The sequence below is a fragment of the Oncorhynchus mykiss genome, chromosome 17 (assembly GCF_013265735.2).
Source record: "Oncorhynchus mykiss isolate Arlee chromosome 17, USDA_OmykA_1.1, whole genome shotgun sequence".
Taxonomy (NCBI): Eukaryota; Metazoa; Chordata; class Actinopteri; order Salmoniformes; family Salmonidae; genus Oncorhynchus; species Oncorhynchus mykiss.
Window position 1 is genome coordinate 46,343,546 of NC_048581.1, and position 19,167 is coordinate 46,362,712.

At 41.3% G+C, this 19,167-nt stretch overlaps 2 protein-coding genes across 6 annotated transcripts in view; both read left to right on the forward strand.

Annotated features, from left to right (window-relative positions):
* Nucleotides 1-2,613, forward strand: part of LOC110493972 (phosphatidate phosphatase LPIN2) — a 43,746-nt gene extending 41,133 nt beyond the window's left edge. For 3 of the 4 annotated variants that reach the window (XM_021568607.2, XM_021568608.2, XM_036949986.1), the window contains exon 19: nucleotides 264-2,613. In XM_021568607.2, coding sequence (XP_021424282.1) covers nucleotides 264-411 — 148 coding nt within the window. In that variant the 3' untranslated portion in view covers nucleotides 412-2,613. The remainder of the gene's footprint in view (nucleotides 1-263) is intronic. The other variant, XR_005036990.1, reaches the window with a different exon arrangement.
* A 7,771-nt stretch (nucleotides 2,614-10,384) lies between these two features.
* On the forward strand, nucleotides 10,385-17,489 carry LOC110493973 (E3 ubiquitin-protein ligase TRIM39-like). 2 transcript variants are annotated; one of them, XM_021568609.2, is made up of 2 exons: nucleotides 10,385-10,486; nucleotides 15,454-17,489. In XM_021568609.2, the coding sequence occupies exons 1-2, from the start codon at nucleotides 10,474-10,476 to the stop codon at nucleotides 16,986-16,988; spliced, it is 1,548 nt and encodes a 515-aa protein (XP_021424284.2). In that variant the 5' UTR covers nucleotides 10,385-10,473; the 3' UTR covers nucleotides 16,989-17,489. The 2 variants fall into 2 exon arrangements, with proteins under 2 accessions (XP_021424284.2, XP_021424285.2); XM_021568610.2 differs by lacking the exon at nucleotides 10,385-10,486 and adding an exon at nucleotides 11,241-11,897.
* The last annotated feature ends 1,678 nt before the right edge of the window (nucleotides 17,490-19,167 follow it).

The window sequence follows — 19,167 nt, forward strand, 5'->3', positions numbered from 1 at the left end:
CCGTGGTCAGTCAACTCCTCATAAGTGCACTTTGGATAAGTGCACACTCGACACATGCTGTACAATTTTCCCAGTCCCAATTTAATTACATTCTTTAAAAAAAGATTGCTCATAATAACTGCATGTTCTGGTTTAGAGCATGCTGTGTCATGTCGGTTCCAATTCGCTGAATATAAAGTATCAGTTGACTCATTATAAGTAAAACTGAATCCATAGAGCTGCGATAGCTCCAGCACATTATGCTCTGTGTGTGTGTGTCACAGGTACACACACCTCGGCGAGCTGGTGGAGCACTTCTTCCCTGAGATCTCCAAGGATGGGACTTCATCCTCCTTCCACTGCCCTGAGTACAGCCACTTCTCCTACTGGAGAGAGCCCCTACCACCACTGGACATGTCCTCTCTGGACTAGACATACACTCACACACACACACACACCACTGGACCAGTCCTCTCTGGACTAGACACACACACACAAACACACGCACCACTGGACAAGTCCTCTCTGGACTAGAGACACACACACACACACACACACACACACACCACTGGACAAGTCCTCTCTGGACTAGAGACACCACACACACACACACACACCACTGGATAAGTCGTCTCTGGACTAGACACTAGTGCGCATGCACACACTTTCTTTCCTCCCCTTTGCTCCTTTTCCTTCTCTCTCTCTCTCTGTCGATCCGTTTCTGAATTCATAAATGGCTTTACTAAGTGTTCATTGCCTGGAATATTCTAGATGTGAAAGGTTCTCATTTAATATACTCTATATTCTCCTGTGTCATTAATCTAATGCAATAGAGAAGATAAAGCTAAAGTGTATGGATTTCAAAAAATTACTGGGAGACACACACACACACAAACACACACAGACATGCACAGAGCCAAATTGAGACCAAATATGCATCGATGACTGTTCATTTTACGCAACACTGTATGCTTCATATTGTGGAAAATTGATTGCAAAAAGTCACTGCACTGGCCGTGCCATATTGCCATTATCCAAACGATACTGGAGCAAGGTACATTTGTGCGTCTCAAGAGTTCCAAAAAGAGCTTTGCCATTTTAAAACACAGTTAGCAAACCTGCATACTAGTATACTATACAAATGAAAACATCCACGTACAGACGCAACTGGACAAAAATACCCTTCTGAGTTTTAAGTTTGTTTTATCACTTTTTTGCCTGAACTTTCTACTTAATTTGGTGTATGCATACAATTCCATACTATATATTGTTTTGAAAAACATATTTATTAGCTCATTGTACCATTGAGCGCAAAACCGCTTTTTAGCGTAGAAAAGGTAAGTAAGCTTCAGCTTGATTTGAAAACAAAGCCCCCCCAAAAACAATGCCAAACAACGTGAGTATTTATGCATTGTGTTCTAGTGGGACTGATCTGGAATTGTCCATCTTTCTCTTTGCCTGTACTCGCTGTAGTCCATTGCAGTGACGACTCAGTAGTCTGCTTTAAAGGGATAGTTCACCCAAATTCTTCCCTTTTTTTTCTGTACTTTAAAAGTAGTCCATTGACTATTATGATCGACTGCAGGACACTCTTCCCATGTGATGGTGGAACATTGAATGTCAGCATGACCAAGTAACCGTACTTTGAGTTTTACATTAGATGAGTAAAGGACAAAACCATTTTCTTTTTACAGTGCTAAAATGAGATTAGTGTAAAAACTCTAAAAAAGCAATAGAAGTGTGTGTGCATGTTGACCCCAAAGAGTATATTGTAGCGGAGACAATGTGCTGAGTTGTAGCCTAGCGTGATGAGTAAGCCCATCCGTCTTGAGACCAAAATGACTTGAACTGCTGCTTTTGACTGGAAGCAAGCTTTTTGATCTAGTTTATAGTTGACTTTGCTATGTATTTTGGAGCTCTTGCATCAAGGATTTGGTAGCAGTTGGATACACACAGGCCCCAACCAGAAACGGGACCCAACCAGAAGCAATGCCTAGCCCCTGCCCCCGCAGTGGTCAGGGTGGTGCATCAGGCTTCTTGCACCCTGGAAAAAGTGTTTCAGCTTTACACAAGAGACGAGGGAGTAGCGGCTAGGGGTTGTTTCAGGACAGGTGCAATGGCATAGTAGGTTAGGGGTTGATTCTAAAGTCTGGGTTAAAGCTATAGCCCCTCATTAGCTTTTGTCACGCAGAGGTGCGTTATGGGCGAGATCTTAGCAGAATGTGTGTTGCTACTAGTTAACAGTAGGCTCGGATCACACCACTCTCTTTAAGGTTACTACACTTCATGTTTTCGAGCTGAGCCATATAGATATTTATATATGGTTTCGGTACGGTTTTATACTAGGCCATACGTGAATCGGGTGGTTCAGAATCGGACACATTCCAGGGTTGAGTAAATAGAACCGGTTGGGGAAATGAAATGGTCTGGTTTGACACGGTGCCTTCTTGTTTATATGATTCATAAGCTTTTTATATGTATTGATATTTCTAAATATATTGTTTAATGTCATCCAAAGTAATACCATGGGCTCTGTGTGGAGACTAGAGAAATTGCATTGGACCCGAAAAGCCCTGTCGTTGCTGTAAGTTTTTATCAAATTATCTTAATATAAAGGAAATACTGTAAAACACACCATGTTTCTTTGTCTTATTTTGTCTGACTTGGGTTGGAACATGTGCTTAGCCGTTTTTTAAAAAGTAGCCTACTGCAGCAGAGGTGTCGTGGTGCCTGGAAGTGGGTACTCAACATTTTCTTCTTTTTAAAAAAAATCCTAAGCGTCCCGCCAAGCGAAGAAAACACGCCCTGTGTGAAAAATTCTATGACAAACAGTGCCATGTACTCTCAATGACCTAAAATCATCAATCTTAGTCTTTCATAATCTTGGTCTTTCACAGTCAGGCTAAACCAAATTCTACTATGCAAGTAAGCTAATAGTAGACCTAATATTGAACCATAAATGAGGCAGTCAACAGAGTTGGAAATTAGATTTTTTTTTAATTCTTTTGAGGTCTGGGAAGAATCTAAGAAATGTATATTTGAGTTGTTTATGAAGTTAAATCATTGACAATGATTTGAGTGTACAGAATAGTTTTGTAGTTAACATCATTTGCAAGTGTGTAACTGATTAGTTGTGAATATGAAAGATGAATCTGTAGTTCTAAGCACATTCTCAAACGTGTAAATGACGAGTTGTTTAGTTTATTAGGATCCCCATTAGCTACTGCATATGCAGCAGCTACTCTTCCTGGGGTCCAGATAAAGCCTACAAATACATGTCTATTTACTGCTCTGTACTTTGTCAACAACTCCGTAAGATATATTCAATTAAAAATAAAATGTCATACACCGAGTGTACAAAACATTAGGAATACCTTTACAAGTCATAATTCCATAAAACCTAGCAGTAAAACCCGACTGTGGTTCCAATCGTTTTTTCACGGTTCAGTATGGTATTTTTTTAACTACTTCATATAAGGTCTGTGTTTCGTGCAGGATTACCCTGGTGTGATGTGTTGATAACCTTGCAAATCTCTCTGACAAGGTAACTTTTATCAATATGTTTGCTTGTAATTAGCTAACACAACGTGCCATTGGAACACAGGAGTGATGGTTGCTGATAATGGGCCTCTGAATGCCTATGTAGATATTTCATTACAAATGAGCCGTTCCAGCTACAAAAGTAATTTACAACATTAACCATGTCTACACTCTCTGATCAATTTGATATTTTTAATGGACAAAAAAAAGTGCTTTTCTTTCAAAAACAAGGACATTTCTAAGTGAACCCAAACCTTTGAACGGTAGTGTAGGCTCAGCTAAGTGATGTTGCACGAACAGCGGCACAGAAGTTTGGACAAGCGAGATGCAAGACTACACTCACACACAGTATATGCGCATGTGCATGGTAGATAAAATACCAAAACAGCTGAGCAGTTGAGCCTCGTGTAAAAGCTCTTAGTAGTTGCGGAAATTGACCCACTCAGCTGTTTACTTTCTACATCATATCGCTGAGTCTACCTTCTTCATTAAGCTGTCCCGTTTCTTTTTACGTCAGACAGTCCAGCACACACATACAATTGCTTTCATTTTTGGTCTTAATTCTCATTTCTGGAAAGGCTTAAAATGAATGTTTAAAATCCAGGTCCTGTGACATGATTCATCAAAAGACGGGACCTTTTACATGAGTCACAGAGAGGGCAATACAGACTAACTTTTGGAAGGACCCAGGAGAGGAGGGATGCAATTTTGCTGCCCATCAGGTCATGTGATATCTGGGCATCAGTCCAAATTGTGTTATTACACAACTAGTTCAAGCCACTGTCTGCAAACATGTTTTTTTCTTCCCCCAAACGCTATTATACCCCTTGATTATGGTTTATACCTTAATTTGTATAACTGTGTTATGATATCAAAACTAGAACAACAAGGAACTACTACTGTATAGTTGCATGGGAGACTTCTGAAACACTGTTGTGACTGGACACCACTAATGTTTACAACTGGAAAGCATTAAGATCGTTTCGCTTAGCGGTTACCCTCAAACAACTTGTTTGAAGGTGAAATCACCGTAGGGGGAGAAAAGCTAAAAACTTTAATTTTGAGTTACAGCAGCACACTGACAATATGCGGTGGGAAGGCAAGGGGTTGACTGGGCCAAAATGAATGGTAAAATAAGCAAGTTGTCCTTATTGATATGGTTTAACCAATTCTTTGTTTTTGTCATAAGTCTTGTGTCGACTGAGCTATATTTTTAAAACTGTCTGTCCTTATAGTAGCCCACACATGCATAGTAATTTTACTCCTAATTGTATGGTCTTAAACTCTCATTACTTAAAAGGCTGTGAAAACAATGAACACAATATTGGGATACAAACCAAGGGTGTGTTCATTACACCGATTCTGTTGCAAAAGGTTTATTAAATGGAAGCAAGCGGAACGAAATGGGAAGGGACCTACCTGAATTTGTCCAACAAACAATTGTTTTTCTCTATTTTGGTTCTTAAATGTTTTCTGTATTGGACGCTCCTGGTGCATGTAGGATCTTCTGGGATTTTCCCAGTCACGGAGGACAAAACTTGCAGCAATGCACCTCACTGATGACAACTACTGTTGATGGTGCACAGGGCTAGGCTCCTCTTAGTTTTCACTGTTGATGGTGCACAGGGCTAGGCTCCTCTTAGTTTTCACTAGCAAAGACTGTCCTGCACCCTGATGGTAGGAAGGTGCACTAGTGAAATATTACCATACTAAAACCCATAGTCAAATGGCTTGAAACAGAGCATTTAGACAACTCAGGTTAGTGCTAGAGTTGAGATTTCATGTTAGTCTCACCAATCTTCCCCAAAAATGGTAAATTAACCACTTAAGCTTACACCAATATGACATCATACTTAATATCTTAGGTGAATGGGTCAAAAATCGCTCAATTGTCATTGTATACAGCAAGCTGGCCACTTCAGTAAACTTTGGAAAGAACTTGAATGTGCTCATATTTTTTGCAATATTTGAATATCAACTGACCGTGAGCTGAAAAAGGGTAACTTTACTATCTGAATGCCTTAGTCACACTACATGACAGCTCTTTGGCAGGAGGGCTGCAGGATGGATACAAGAGTGGGAAGGAAGAATGCAACTACAAAACACTGGAGGCATGTCTTGAGAAAAATATTTATTTGACAGTGATAAACAAATTGGTAGTTCTAAAACATCTCGATGAAAGACTGAATGGATGAATCTGTCTTTTAGGATCAAATCTTTATTTCACAATAATAGTACTGAATTCATAGCAGATTACTCACATTTCAAGGATCATAAAATACTTAAATAACACATTCAAAGTATAGTTCTACTACCGAAAACATTCACCACTGTTAACATTCATGTGGTCTATACAATGTACCGTACACTGTTGGGTAATTGTAACCAACATTGGCAGGAAGGTGGAGATTTCTATGTTAAATAGAAATTTCGCAAAAAAAAATGTTTTCCTACATACCTTCACTACATTCAATGGTTCTGCGTGACATTTTTGACAAGTTAATTTAAGTTGAGGGGATGTTCCACTCAGAATACAAAGAGATCACCTGGTTCTAGGGAAAGGTACAGTACTCCGTTTAGGCATGAAGGTAGAACATAAGAGTGACTGTAGCAGATCAGTGGGGTCTGAAGGAGTGGAGTCACAGCTGGTTAGTCCCCTCAGCCTGGAGGAGAACATAGATTGGACATACTGTAACAGCATTAAACATTACAATACACACAAATACAAGCATCATTGGAAATAGCAGTGAAAAGGTGGCCTAATTACACGGAGCAGAAAAAATAAACACGGCATGCAACAACCAAGATTTTACGGAGTTACAGTACATAAGGAAAGTAAGTCAATTTAAATAAATTCATTAGATTCTAATCTATGGATTTCACACGACTGGGAATACAGATATGCATCTGTTTGGTCACAGATGTGTGGATCAGAAAACAAGTCGGTATCTGGTGTGACCACCATTTCCCTCGAGCGCAACATCTCCTTTGCGTAGAGTTGATCCGGCTGTTGATTGTGTCCTGTGGAATGACGTCCCACTCTTCAATGGCTGTGCCAAGTGAGGTTGAATATTTTCCCGGTATTTAAATAAATAAATAAAAATCCATCCCAAGATTAAATCCCTTTTCTCCCGGCTAACCCAATATTTTCCCGTTCAGAAGCATTATTAAGCATACACTGTAAATATGTCTGGCTTTGATTAAAGCTTTGTTTAGCATGAATATTCAAACCTGTTGCTACCTGAGCCTGATTAGCCATATATTATACTGAACAAAAGTACAAACACAAGATGTAAAGCGTTGGTCCCATGTTTCATGAGCTGATATAAAAGATCCAAGAAATTATCCATATGCATAAAAAGCTTATTTCTCTCAAATATATATGTGCGCAAATTTGTTTGCATTCCTATTAGTGAGCATTTGTCCTTTGCCAAGATAATTCATCCTCCTGACAGGTGTGACATATCAAGAAGCTGATTAAACAGCATGATCATTAAACAGGTGCACCTTGTGCTGGCAACAATAAAAGGCCACTAAAATGTGCAGTTTTGTCACACAACACAATGCCACAGATGTCTCAAGTTTTGAAGGACAGTGAAATTGGCATGCTGACAGCAAGAATGTCCACCAGAGCTGTTGCCAGAGAATTGTATGTTTATTTATCTACCATCGTCTCCTCCAATGTCATTTTAGAGAATTTGGTAGTACATCCAACCAGCCTCACAACCGCTGACCACGTGTAACCACGCCAGCCCAGGGCCTCCACGTCCGGTTTCTTCACCTGCGGGATAGTCTGAGATCAGCAGCTGATGAAACTGAGGAGTATTTCGGTCTGCAATAAAGCCCTTTTGTGTGGAAAAAAAGCATATGTTGATTGGCTGGGCCTGGTTCTGCAATGGGTGGGCCCCCAAGTGGATGGTCCTATGCCCTCACAAGCCCACCCATGGCTGCGCCCCTGCCCCAACATGTGAAAATCATAGATTGGGGCCTAATGAATTTATATAAATTGACTGATTTGCTTATATAAACTGTAACTCAGTCAAATATTTTGTTGCATGTTGCGTTTGCATTTTTGTTCAGTAGAAATACATTTTATGAGCTCTACGTTAACATTTAATGAGTCTAAGTCCAAATGATAGTGCCGTTATACAATACATACTGTATTTGATATAGGCTACTGCACATTCAGCGCGACAGAAAAACACAACATAAAAGGCCATGGATGTAGCTAACTATATGCTCTCTTGGGTAAATAAATAAAACTAGCTCCAGTAAGCAAATCTTTTTGAGTGTGAACTGTATTATACGGACTGGAATTACGCACATCGTTCAAATCATGATAAAGGGGAAGATACATGCGATTCTGGTGCAGCACATGCGGCCTGGAAAGTTACATGTATAGGCTAGTGAATTTGATTTACATGTTGAAATATCATAGGGCCTATTTGTATAATTAGTAGGCTGACGCATATACTGTATACCTTTCATAGTATTTCCCCTAATGTTATTAGCCTACCTCTTTCTCTATTGTTGCCTCCTTCCATCCTTGCTTTCAACGGTTTCGTTGTCATTATCTTCATCATTCTATTGACGTCCTTGAATAATGTAGGACTAGAATCAGATGCAGACCGCATTCGCTTCCCTTACGAAGATTGAGCGGTTATGGTTCTGAATAAATAACTGCTATAGCCTACCGTCATGGCGCCCGTTCACTCTTCTTTCAAACTACCCGTGAGTTTTATTGGCTGCTGTATATAACGTTCAGCAAAAAACTGCTTGGGTCCTTCTTGGAATAGTCTATTGGTATAAGAAATGCCCAGCAAGCTATTCTAGTCCAGCTTTTCCTGCATGGTACTCCAAGAGCTAAGGAGCGTTATTTAAGGAGAGGCCAGCAGAGCACAGGTATTGCTCAAGAGACAGAGGCTATAAATTAGAAGCTTATTCTGCATAAACCATCATGAATTATCTAAATATAAGGCTAATACTGCATTGAATGTATTACCTGAAAGAGGTAGGCATAGACATCTATTTAAAGGGCTATATATAAATTTAGAACAGGATCTATTTTGGATGCAATTTGAATTTAGTTGATGGAGAGAGACTGCGAGAGAGTGCTAGCGAATGCACTGATTTAAAGCAACGATATTTGAGTAATAGGCTGTTTTATAACTATGCAGCTGTAATTTAAAAAAAAAAATCTTTATAATTAAAAAACAAGGTGACCCCGAAAACCAGATGGAGATAGGTAAATTAAATGTGCATTCTGTCTTTATATTACTGTAGCATAGGCTATGCTGCAGCGAATGTAGGCCTACCTGTCATAATAAAAAAAAGTTACCATGATGAGACAGATGACAGGTCGACATCAGTGGAAGCTGCTGAGGGGAGAACGGCTCATAATAATGGCTGGAATTGAGTGGAATGGATGGAATGGAGTGAACAGAATGGTATCATACCCATGAAAACCAGGAGGGAGGGGATGTCTTCCGTTTTAAGGGCTCCTAACCAACTGTGCTATTTTGTGTGTTTTTTTTCACATTGTTTGTAACTTATTCTGTACATAATGTTGCTGCTACCCTCTCTTATGACCGAAAAGAGCTTCTGGATATCAGAACAGCGATTGCTCATCTCGAACTGGACGAAGATTTCTTCTTTAATGAGAGCACCAGCTGTTCCGGACGACTGTGTAATCTCATATTTACACATCAAATATAATTTAACAGTTCCATTTCACGCCATGCTGTTCATATTAATAATGTATTATAATTTAACGGTTCTTGCAGTTATTCATCCCGGGTAAAGGGAGTGGTTTTGAGAAGTAAATCCCGGTAAATCTTGGTAACCGGGTTCCCGCCATTCAACCCTAGTGCTAAGTTGCTGGAAATTGGCCGAAACTGGAACATGCTGTCATACACATCAATCCAGAGCATCCCAAACATGCCCAATGAGTGACACGTCTGATGAGAATGCAGCCCTTGGAAGAACTGGGACATTTTCAGCTTCCAGGAATTGTGTACAGACATGGGGCTGTGCATTATCGCTGAAACATGAGGTGATGGCGGCGGATGAATGGCACGACAATGGACCTCAGGATCTCATAACGGTATCTCTGTGCATTCAAATTGCCATTGATAAAATGCAATTGTGTTCGTTGTACATAGCTTATGCCTGCCCATACCATAACACCACCGCCACCATAGGGCATTCTGTTCACAATGTTGATATCAGAAAATCGCTCGCCCACATGACGCCATACACACTGTCTGCCATCTTTCCGGTACAGTTGAAACCAGGATTCATCCGCGAAGATCACACTTCCCCAGCGTGCTAATGGCCACCAAAGGTTAGCATTTACCAACTGATATTGGTTATGACACCAAACTGCCGTCAGGTCAAGACCCTAGTGAGGATGACAAGCACACAGATGAGCTTCCCTGGGACAGTTTCTGACAGTTTGCACAGACATTCTTCGGTTGTGCACACCCACAGTTTCATCAGCTGTTCGGGTGCTTGTCTCTCCTGGACAGCCGGCATGGTTACACGTAGTCTGTGGTTGTGAGGCCGGTTGGATGCACTGCCAAATTCTCCAAAACATCATTGGAAGCGGCTTATGGTAGAAAGAAATGAACATTCAATTCTCTGGCAACAGCTCTGGTGGACATTCCTGCAATCAGCATGCCAATTGCACACTCCCTCAAAACTTGAGACATCTGTGGCATTGTGTTGTGTGACAAAACTTCACATCTTAGAGTGGCCTTTATTGTCCCAAGCACAAGGTGCACCTGTGTAATGATCACACTGTTTAATCAGCTTCTTGATATGCCACACCTGTCAAGTGAACAGATTATCTGGGAATGTTTATTTAAGCTCATGAAACATGGGACCAACACTTTACATTTGTGAGAATGTTTTATGCCTATTTGAGTAGAAAGTGTACTTGTTTGCTTTTGGATTATGTGCTCGCCAGGTAAAAATGAGGTTGTAATCAGAGTATATATTGGAGAGCCTTGGTTGCATGTGGATTGTAATGTCATTCATGTCTGTCCCAATAACCAGATGGAATTCAGTTAATTCTAACAATATGCTGTTCAGAGAATCAAAAAAACATAGGATTTTATGCATTTGGGGCATACACATTGTCTTTCCATTCTGGATACATTTAAGGAAAGTGATTGTGCCTTGTTGGTCTTTGCCTTTACCCGTAGATGGTGATTTAGTGTTTTTTTTATGTATTATTATGATACACCTTTAGTTGTGTTTGGGGGCTGATGGGAAAAAAGCATCCAGTTTGTACAAATGGTTCTGCATTCTATGTGCGTCCTTGTGGAGCAGGTGTGTTTATTGGAGCAATATAGTTTCTTGCTAGGATATCAAGACTGCTGGAACGTTTGATAGGACAATGCAGGGCCTTTCCAGTTCCAAGAGAGAATAGCCAGCGTTTACATTTTTTTCAGAAAGGAATGTTATATTAATGATATAATTCTTCTCTTTAGTGGTGATAAGCCCATTGATGTGTAACAAAAAGCAGAACCCACAGGGAAACTCACCCATTGTTCACTCCCCCCACCCCCCCTTCCTCTTCCTAGCCCTCTCTTCGCAATTATTCATTGTGACCTGTAGGCCAAGTCCTCCCTGGGAGATAAATTAAATAGCCTGCCTTAAACGAAGGGGGACACTCATCAAAACAAAGAAGAAGAGAAAAGCTATTGTGTAGAAGCCCATATGGGACTGGCCATCTCTCCTTAGCAGTAGTAAAAAAAAAAAAAGTTGTAGGGAAATGGCATCCAACTTATATTGCCATATTTTGCCCATGTAGGGATTCAATGTGCTGTAGCCCCACAAGGAAGCAGCCCCAGTCCGTGTCCATTGTTCATTCACTGGAGAGAAAAAACGTTTTTTTGTAATGTTTTTGTTATTGTGGTCTTGACAGAATGATAAAATGAGTATATATATATATATTTTTATATATACCAAAAATGTACTATATTCGTGGAACGACCCAGTTGCATTTCACCCATGGTGATGGACCTCTATATTTAGCCTACTTAGTAATAGAGAATATGACTGTTCTCGATTTTATGACTCAATGTGAACGCCCAGGTAACGTGCAACATATCAGGAAGTAGGCAAATATTTCTTATCGTCATGGACAGGCTGGCACTTGGTAGAAGTAGGCTATGGCTAATTTAAGACAACTATACATTATTTAACCTTCAGGCCTAACAATCTACATGGGATTTATGCGCTGTCATTCAAAATACGTGCTCTGAACATGACAGTTCCTCACCTGCCAATCCAAAAATTCCTACGCATTGCGTGTGAGAAAACACATATTGCATTATAAATTCAGTCATCACTACCAAACAACAGGATTGTAGGTAAGTCAAACTTTTGTTTTGGTTAATTGATGCTGCATAGGCAGGGTTTAGACAGGCAGCCCAATTCTGATCTTTTTTTCCACAAATTGGTCTTTTGACCAATGACATCAGATCTTTTTCAGAGCTGATCTAATTGGTCAAAAGACCAATTAGTGAAAAAAATATCAGAATTGGGCTGCCTGTCTAAACGCCAGAAATAGGTTACCTCTGGTTCATTGGCCATTCCTAAAGGGTAAATTAATGGGGGTTTTGGATAAGTAAGGAGATCTGATGCATTTTGTTCTATGAGATAAAATCAAAGAGTTAACCTTTATGAATTATGAAGCCTTTATGTGCTTGTTTTTATTACATAAATGATCCACAATTCACAAAGTGATGTGAGCTGATGATGATGACCTCATAGAACAAAATGTACAAGATCTTCTAAGCCTGTGTTTACCACAGACCTTATTTCCAGCTTTTATCCAAAAACCCTCCAAAAAAACAATTCATTTCCCCATAGGCTTTGGCCAACGAGAGTTACCCTCCGTTCGTGCCTACAAAAATACGCCATTACTATTCAATCAATCACATGTACTTATAAACCCCTTTTTACAACAGCAGACGTCACAAAGTGCTTATACAGAAACTCAGCCTAAACCCCCAAAGAGTTATGGAGGGTGCAACAAGTCAGCATCTCAGGATTAAAAGTCAGGTGGCTTTTCATAGCCGAGCATTCAGATGTCAAGACAGCTGGAGCGAAAGAGAGCGAGATCACAGGGAGTTTAAACTTAGCTTGGGTGCCAGTCTGTTTCTGCTCTCTTGCCAACTCCTGATGGAATTGTCTCGCCAAACTTTAAGCATGACAAGGAGTGGAATGATAGCTAAACAGTCTGGTACCCAGGCTAATCGTGTTATCCCATTGCAACGCCCCTCATATGCTAAACCCATATTGGACCTTGAGCCTGATAAGGGACAATACATTTTGTGGTGAGGTCATCTGACATGTTGCCAGAGTTTAGCTTAGTCACTCAATCAACAATTAGAATATTGTTTTTAGATTTCCAAAGCATAAACATTGCTGACTTTCTTTATTAATTATGAATAAATATAGACTATACCTCACTCTCAGAAGAACTAGATGACATGCTTTGGGTAAGATTTGTTGCATTTCTAGACTAGTTCAAGTCAAATGAATAGAGTTGACACATGCACTCAATATAATTAGGCCTACTCTACAAGAGGATGTACTAATATATACTGAACAAAAACATAAACGCAACATGCAACAATTTCAAAGATTTTACTGAAGTACAGTTCTTAGAAGGAAATCAGCCAATTGAAAGAAAGAAATTAGGCCCTAATCTATGGATTTCACATGACTGGGCAGGGGCGCAGCCAATCAAAATTTGTTTTTCCCCAGAAAAGGGCTTTATTACTGACAGGAATACTCCTCAGCACCGCTCTCTCTGTTAGATTAACCTGAAATGATTAAAGATGTACTCGGTAGGCTTTCTTTAATAATCCTGAGTAATGTAACAACACACATAAATCAGGTTTTGCCCCTCCAAACACATACTCTGACATGGGATACACTCACACATTGAGGTCTCCTTCTATTGTATTGAAATATTTACTCTGAGTGTACAAAACATTAAGAACACCTTCATAATATTAAGTTGCATCCCAGGATTCACTTGGTCAGTCGATGGCATGGAAAGAGCAGGTGTTCCTAATGTTTTGTGCACTCAGTGTAAAACGTAATTAAAAATAAGAAATAACTACAATTGAAGTCGGAAGTTAACATACACATAGGTTGGAGTCATTAAAACTCGTTTTTCAACCACTCCACACATTTCTTGTTAACAAACTATAGTTTTGGCAAGTCGGTTAGGACATCTACTTTGTGCATGACACAAGACATTTTTCCAACTATTGTTTACAGACAGATTATTTCACTTATAATTCACTGTATCACAATTCCAGTGGGTCAGACGTTTACATACACTAAGTTGACTGTGCCTTGAAACAGCTTGGAAAATTCCAGGAAATTATGTCATGGCTTTAGAAGCCTTTGATAGGCTGATTGACATCATTTGAGTAAATTGGAGGTGTAGCTGTGGATGCATTTCAAGGCCTACCTTAAAACTCAGTGCCTCTTTGCTTGACATCATGGGAAAATCAAAAGAAATTAGCCAAGACCTCAGAAAAAAAAATGTAGACCTCCACAAGTCTGATCCATCCAAGGGAGCAATTTCCAAATGCCTGAAGGTACCACGTTCATCTGTACAAACAATAGTACGCAAGTATAAACACCATGGGACCACGCAGCCGTCATACCGCCCAAGAATGAGACACGTTCTGTCTCCTAGAGATGAACATACTTTGGTGCGAAAAGTGCAAATCAGTCCCAGAACAACAGCAAAGGACCTTGTGAAGATGCTGGAGGAAACAGGTACAAAAGTATCTATATCCACAGTAAAACGAGTCCTACATCAACATAACCTGAAATGCCACTCAGCAAGGAAGAAGCCATAAAAAAAGCCAGACTACGGTTGGTAACTGCACATGGGGACAAAGATCGTGCTTTTTGGAGAAATGTCGTCTCGTCTGATGAAACAAAAATAGAACTGTTTGGCCATAATGACCCTTTTTCCTCCTATGTTTGGAGGGAAAAAGGGGAGGCTTGTAAGCCGAAGAACACCATCCCAACCGTGAAGCACGGGGGTGGCAGCATCATGTTGTTATTGTGCTTTGCTGCAGGAGGGACTGGTGCACTTCACAAAATAGATTGCATCATGAGGGAGGAAAATTACGTGGATATATTGAAGCAACATCAGTCAGGAAGTTAAAGCTTGGTTGCAAATGGGTCTTCCAAATGGACAATAACCCCAAGCATACTTCCAAAGTTGTGGCAAAATGGCTTTACGACAACAAAGTCAAGGTATTGGAGTGGCCATCACAAAGCCCTAACCTCAATCCTATAGAAAATGTGTGGGTAGAACTGAAAAAGCGCCTGTTAGCAAGGAGGCCTACAAACCTGACTCAGTTACACCAGCTGTCAGGAGGAATGGGCCAAAATTCACCCAACTTATTGTGGGAAGCTTGTGGAAGGCTACCCGAAACGTTTGACCCAAGTTAAACTATTTAAAGGCAATATTACCAAATACTAATTGAGTTTATGTAAACTTCTGACCCACTGGGAATGTGATGAAATGTTTTTAATGTGAAATAAATCATTCTCTCTACTATTATTCTGACATTTCACATTCTTAAAATAAAGTGGTGATCATAAATGACCTAAGACAGGGAATTTTTACTTGGATTAATTGTCAGGAATTGTGAAAAACTGAGTTTAAATGTATTTGGCTAAGGTGTATGTAAACTTCCGACTTCAACTGTGTACACTCTTAATTGCTTGCAAAGTTACTTGAATTCATTTGAATTTCTTTTGCGGTTACTCACCTTCCATGAGGTTACTCTCCTTCCATGAGGTTACTCTCCTTCCATGTTTTGTCCTAGTCTTTTCTGTTGTTGTTACAACTCTTTTTTGTTGCTTTTTTATTGTGCATTCTAGAGCCTGCCAACATGTCACTGTGTGAGACTGAAGGACCCTTGCTGCTGGACCTGAGCTGCCCTATCTGTCTGCAACTCCTCTCTGACCCCAAGTCCCTGCCCTGCGGCCATGTCTACTGCTTGGCCTGCCTTGGGAAGTACATGGACACTGACATGGCCAGCCACTTCTGCCCTGAGTGCCAGGTTGAGTTCCAGGTCTCCCAGGCCCTTGGGAATAACTTCAAGATGTGCAGCATCATCGAGAGCTACGAAGCCACCACTGCAGGAAAGGTCAGCTCCGTCACAGATGGAGATGGTGGTGATTGCCACCAAGGGGTAGTGTCACCTGACCAGAGCAATGATGAGACGTCTGAGTGTCTATTAGACATAGAGCAACAGGAGCCACATCATACAGGGAAGGAGGCATCTGAGACAGGCTTGGGAGATACGTCTGCAGTGTCCCCTACTCCTCAGAAGGAAGAACTGCTGGTGGATGTAAGGACCGAGACGGAGACGGCGATGATGGACAAGTCTAAACTACTATTAGCATCTCAGGTAACGGAGCTGACGCTGAGGCTTCAGTTGGCTGAGGACCGACTGAGGGAGGAGGAGGCGAGGGAGGCCGAGGTCAGGACCACCAATGCCCTGTTGAGAAAAAGGGCGGCCAAGCTGCTAGAGCAGATGACGGAGCTGACTCTCAACTATGTTAGTGGGATGACGGAGTTGATCGAGATGGAACTGCGTCCCAGTGAGGAGAGCATGGGCGGACGTGTGTGCCAAGCCTCTGAGCTCAGGGAGAAGTTGAGGGAGGCCCAGCTCCGAGCCAAATCACTCCTGACCGACCAAGACAGTGGGGTGTTCAGTGACGGGCTTCAGGCGGAACAACCGCACATCATGAGGCTGATGGTCCAGAAACCTCTAGAGTTGGACAACAAGTCAAAAGTGAACCCGGGCCGTGCTTGCGCTGAGCTGGAACGGAGGAGTGCGGAGTTAAGGGCAGGAGTCGGGGCGGCTCAGCGCTCTCTGCGCTGCGTCCTCAACCCCTCAGAGGTGACCTTTGACCTAGACACGGCCCACCCCAGCCTGGTCCTGTCAGAGGACCTGAAGACGGTGACCTTCAGCACCAAAAAGCAGCCCTACCCGGCCCTGCCAACAAGGTTCAGTAGCTTCCTCCAGGTTCTGAGCACTCAGAGCTTTTGGGGAGGCGAGCATCGCTGGGAGGTGGAGCTGGACGGATATTCTCTGTGGATAATTGGGGTGTGCTACAGCGAGGCGGTAGCACGCAGCGGGCTAACAAGCGCCCTGGAGAGCAGCCAGGGCTCCTGGTGCCTGATGTGGTTCAACAACCTGCTGAGGGCCTTCGAGCAGAGCCATGACATCCCCCTGAAGAGAACCCTGGCAGTACACAGACTGGAGATCACGTTGAGCTATAACATCAGCCAATGCAGTGGGAAGACTCACGTGTATACCTTTAAGGCGAACCTCAATGAGCCGGTGCATCTGGCCTATAGGATGATGTCAGGCCAACCGAAGGCACACATAAAAGTATGCTCCTGAACTGTCATTGGAACAAAAGAGAACCACATACAAGATTACATTGACTCTTGTTTTTATTAATCCTGTATTCATATCAAACTTTTTTGTTATTTACATGTAATTGTGTTTCAAGTGTTTGTGGGAACAGAGGTGTTTTGGTCTGTGAATGACAGTAAAGAGAAAGAGTTCTGGTTTACATCGAATGACACATGACCCTTTGGTAGCGTAGGCCTCATTGAAATGACCAAATATATTGATTTCCCAACATGATTTACAAATCTCCAACAAATATGCCCTTGTTCTTCAATGAATGTATGTTTTTGTCAATAAAGAAACGGTTTGGGACAATAAATTGATGATACGTCAAACCAATGACTGTATACAGTTGCTAGTAAAAGCCTACACAGTCTTCACATTTTGTTGCCTTAAAATTAAATCTCCGAAGAGAATACATTTCACATTTTTCCTACCGATCTACACAACCAACTCCACATTTCCAAAGTTAAAGAATAATTCTAGAATATTTTCCAAATTAATACGAAAAACAAAGATGTCTTGATTGTGTTTGGACAGATTTTGGAGGGAATAAACCCTCTCACATGGTCCTCTCGCATTGCCTCTTCCTCTCTGATAACATGTGCAGTTTGAGCAACTCCAGGAAGTGACTTTGCAGGCTAGATCAAGTGTTGCCCCTTCTCATTGAGTAACTCAAGTTGAAGGCTGGGGGTACTGCAGGCTGCCATTAGCAACTAAAATAACCTTATAACTTATTCTGTGAGCGATTTTAAAATAATCGGTTCAAGGACATACATCTGGTGTATTAGAAGCAATTCACTTTAATGGGGAATCCTGTTTTCAGCAAACGCAGGTCAAGTTCCCCTGCTCAGATGTTGCATGCATCAACCAATGTGCTACATCATCGACTCATCGACTGACAGATTGTTATAACATATGATGTGGTTATTGAAGCTGATACTTCAAATAACTATCATTACATACCTATCCAGGCGTTGTACAATCTGGCATGGGGCAGCAACGTCTGGGCAGAGGAAAGAATCCAATGCCTGCTGTATGTGGTCGGCCATGAACATTCATGGCTTCAATAAGAGGGGGCGGTAATTCTCCTGTGTCAAACAGATACCGATGGGACCCCTGGCATGGAGTGCTACAATGTATTGAATGCAGTAATAGTTAGGGTTTGTCTTCATATATACAAGATAAATTAATGCCAACCTAAATTGTTTATATGTAATAAGAATTGTAAAGTATTACATATTACTGGTTACATCGATGGGACCACAGTGGAGAAGGTAGAAAGCTTCAAGTTCATCGGCGTACACATCACTGACTAACTGAAATGGTCCACCCACACAGGTAGTGTGGTGAAGAAGGCACAACAGCAACAGCGCCTCTTCAACCTCAGGAGGCTAAAGAAATTTGTCTTAACACCTAAAACCCTTACTTTTACAGATGTACAATCGAGAGCATCTTGTCGGTCTGTATCACCGCCTGGTACGGCAACTGTACCGCCCACAAACGCAAAGCTCTCCAGAGGGTAGTGCGGTCTGCCCAACCCATTACCGGTTGCAAACTTCCTGCCCTCCTGGACACCTACAGCACCCGATGCCATAGGAAGGCCAAAAAGATCATCAAGGACATCAACCACAGAAGCCACTGCCTGTTCACCCTGCGATCATCCAGAAGGCGAGGTCAGTACAGGTGCATCAAACCTGGGACCGAGAGACTGAAAAACAGCTTCTATCTCAAAGCCATCAGACTGCTAAACAGCCATCACTAGCACATCAGAGGTCGCTGCCTATAGACATAGATTAGGAATCACTGGCCACTTTTAGAAATGGATCACTAGACACTTTAATAATGGCTCTGCATCTTGCATTACTCATCTCACATGTATTAACTGTACTCTATACTATTCTACGGTATGTTAGTCACTTTAATTGTGTGTAAATACTGTATTCTATGCTATGCCACTGTATCTTAGCCCAATGCCGCTCTGACATATATGTATATTTTCTTAATCCATTCCTTACTTAGATTTACGTGTTTTTGGGGTATATGTTGTGGAACTGTTAGATATTATTGTTAGATATTACTGCACTGTCGGAGATAGAAGCACAAGCATTTCGCTACACCGCAATAACATCTGCTAAACACGTGTATGTGACCAATACATTTTATT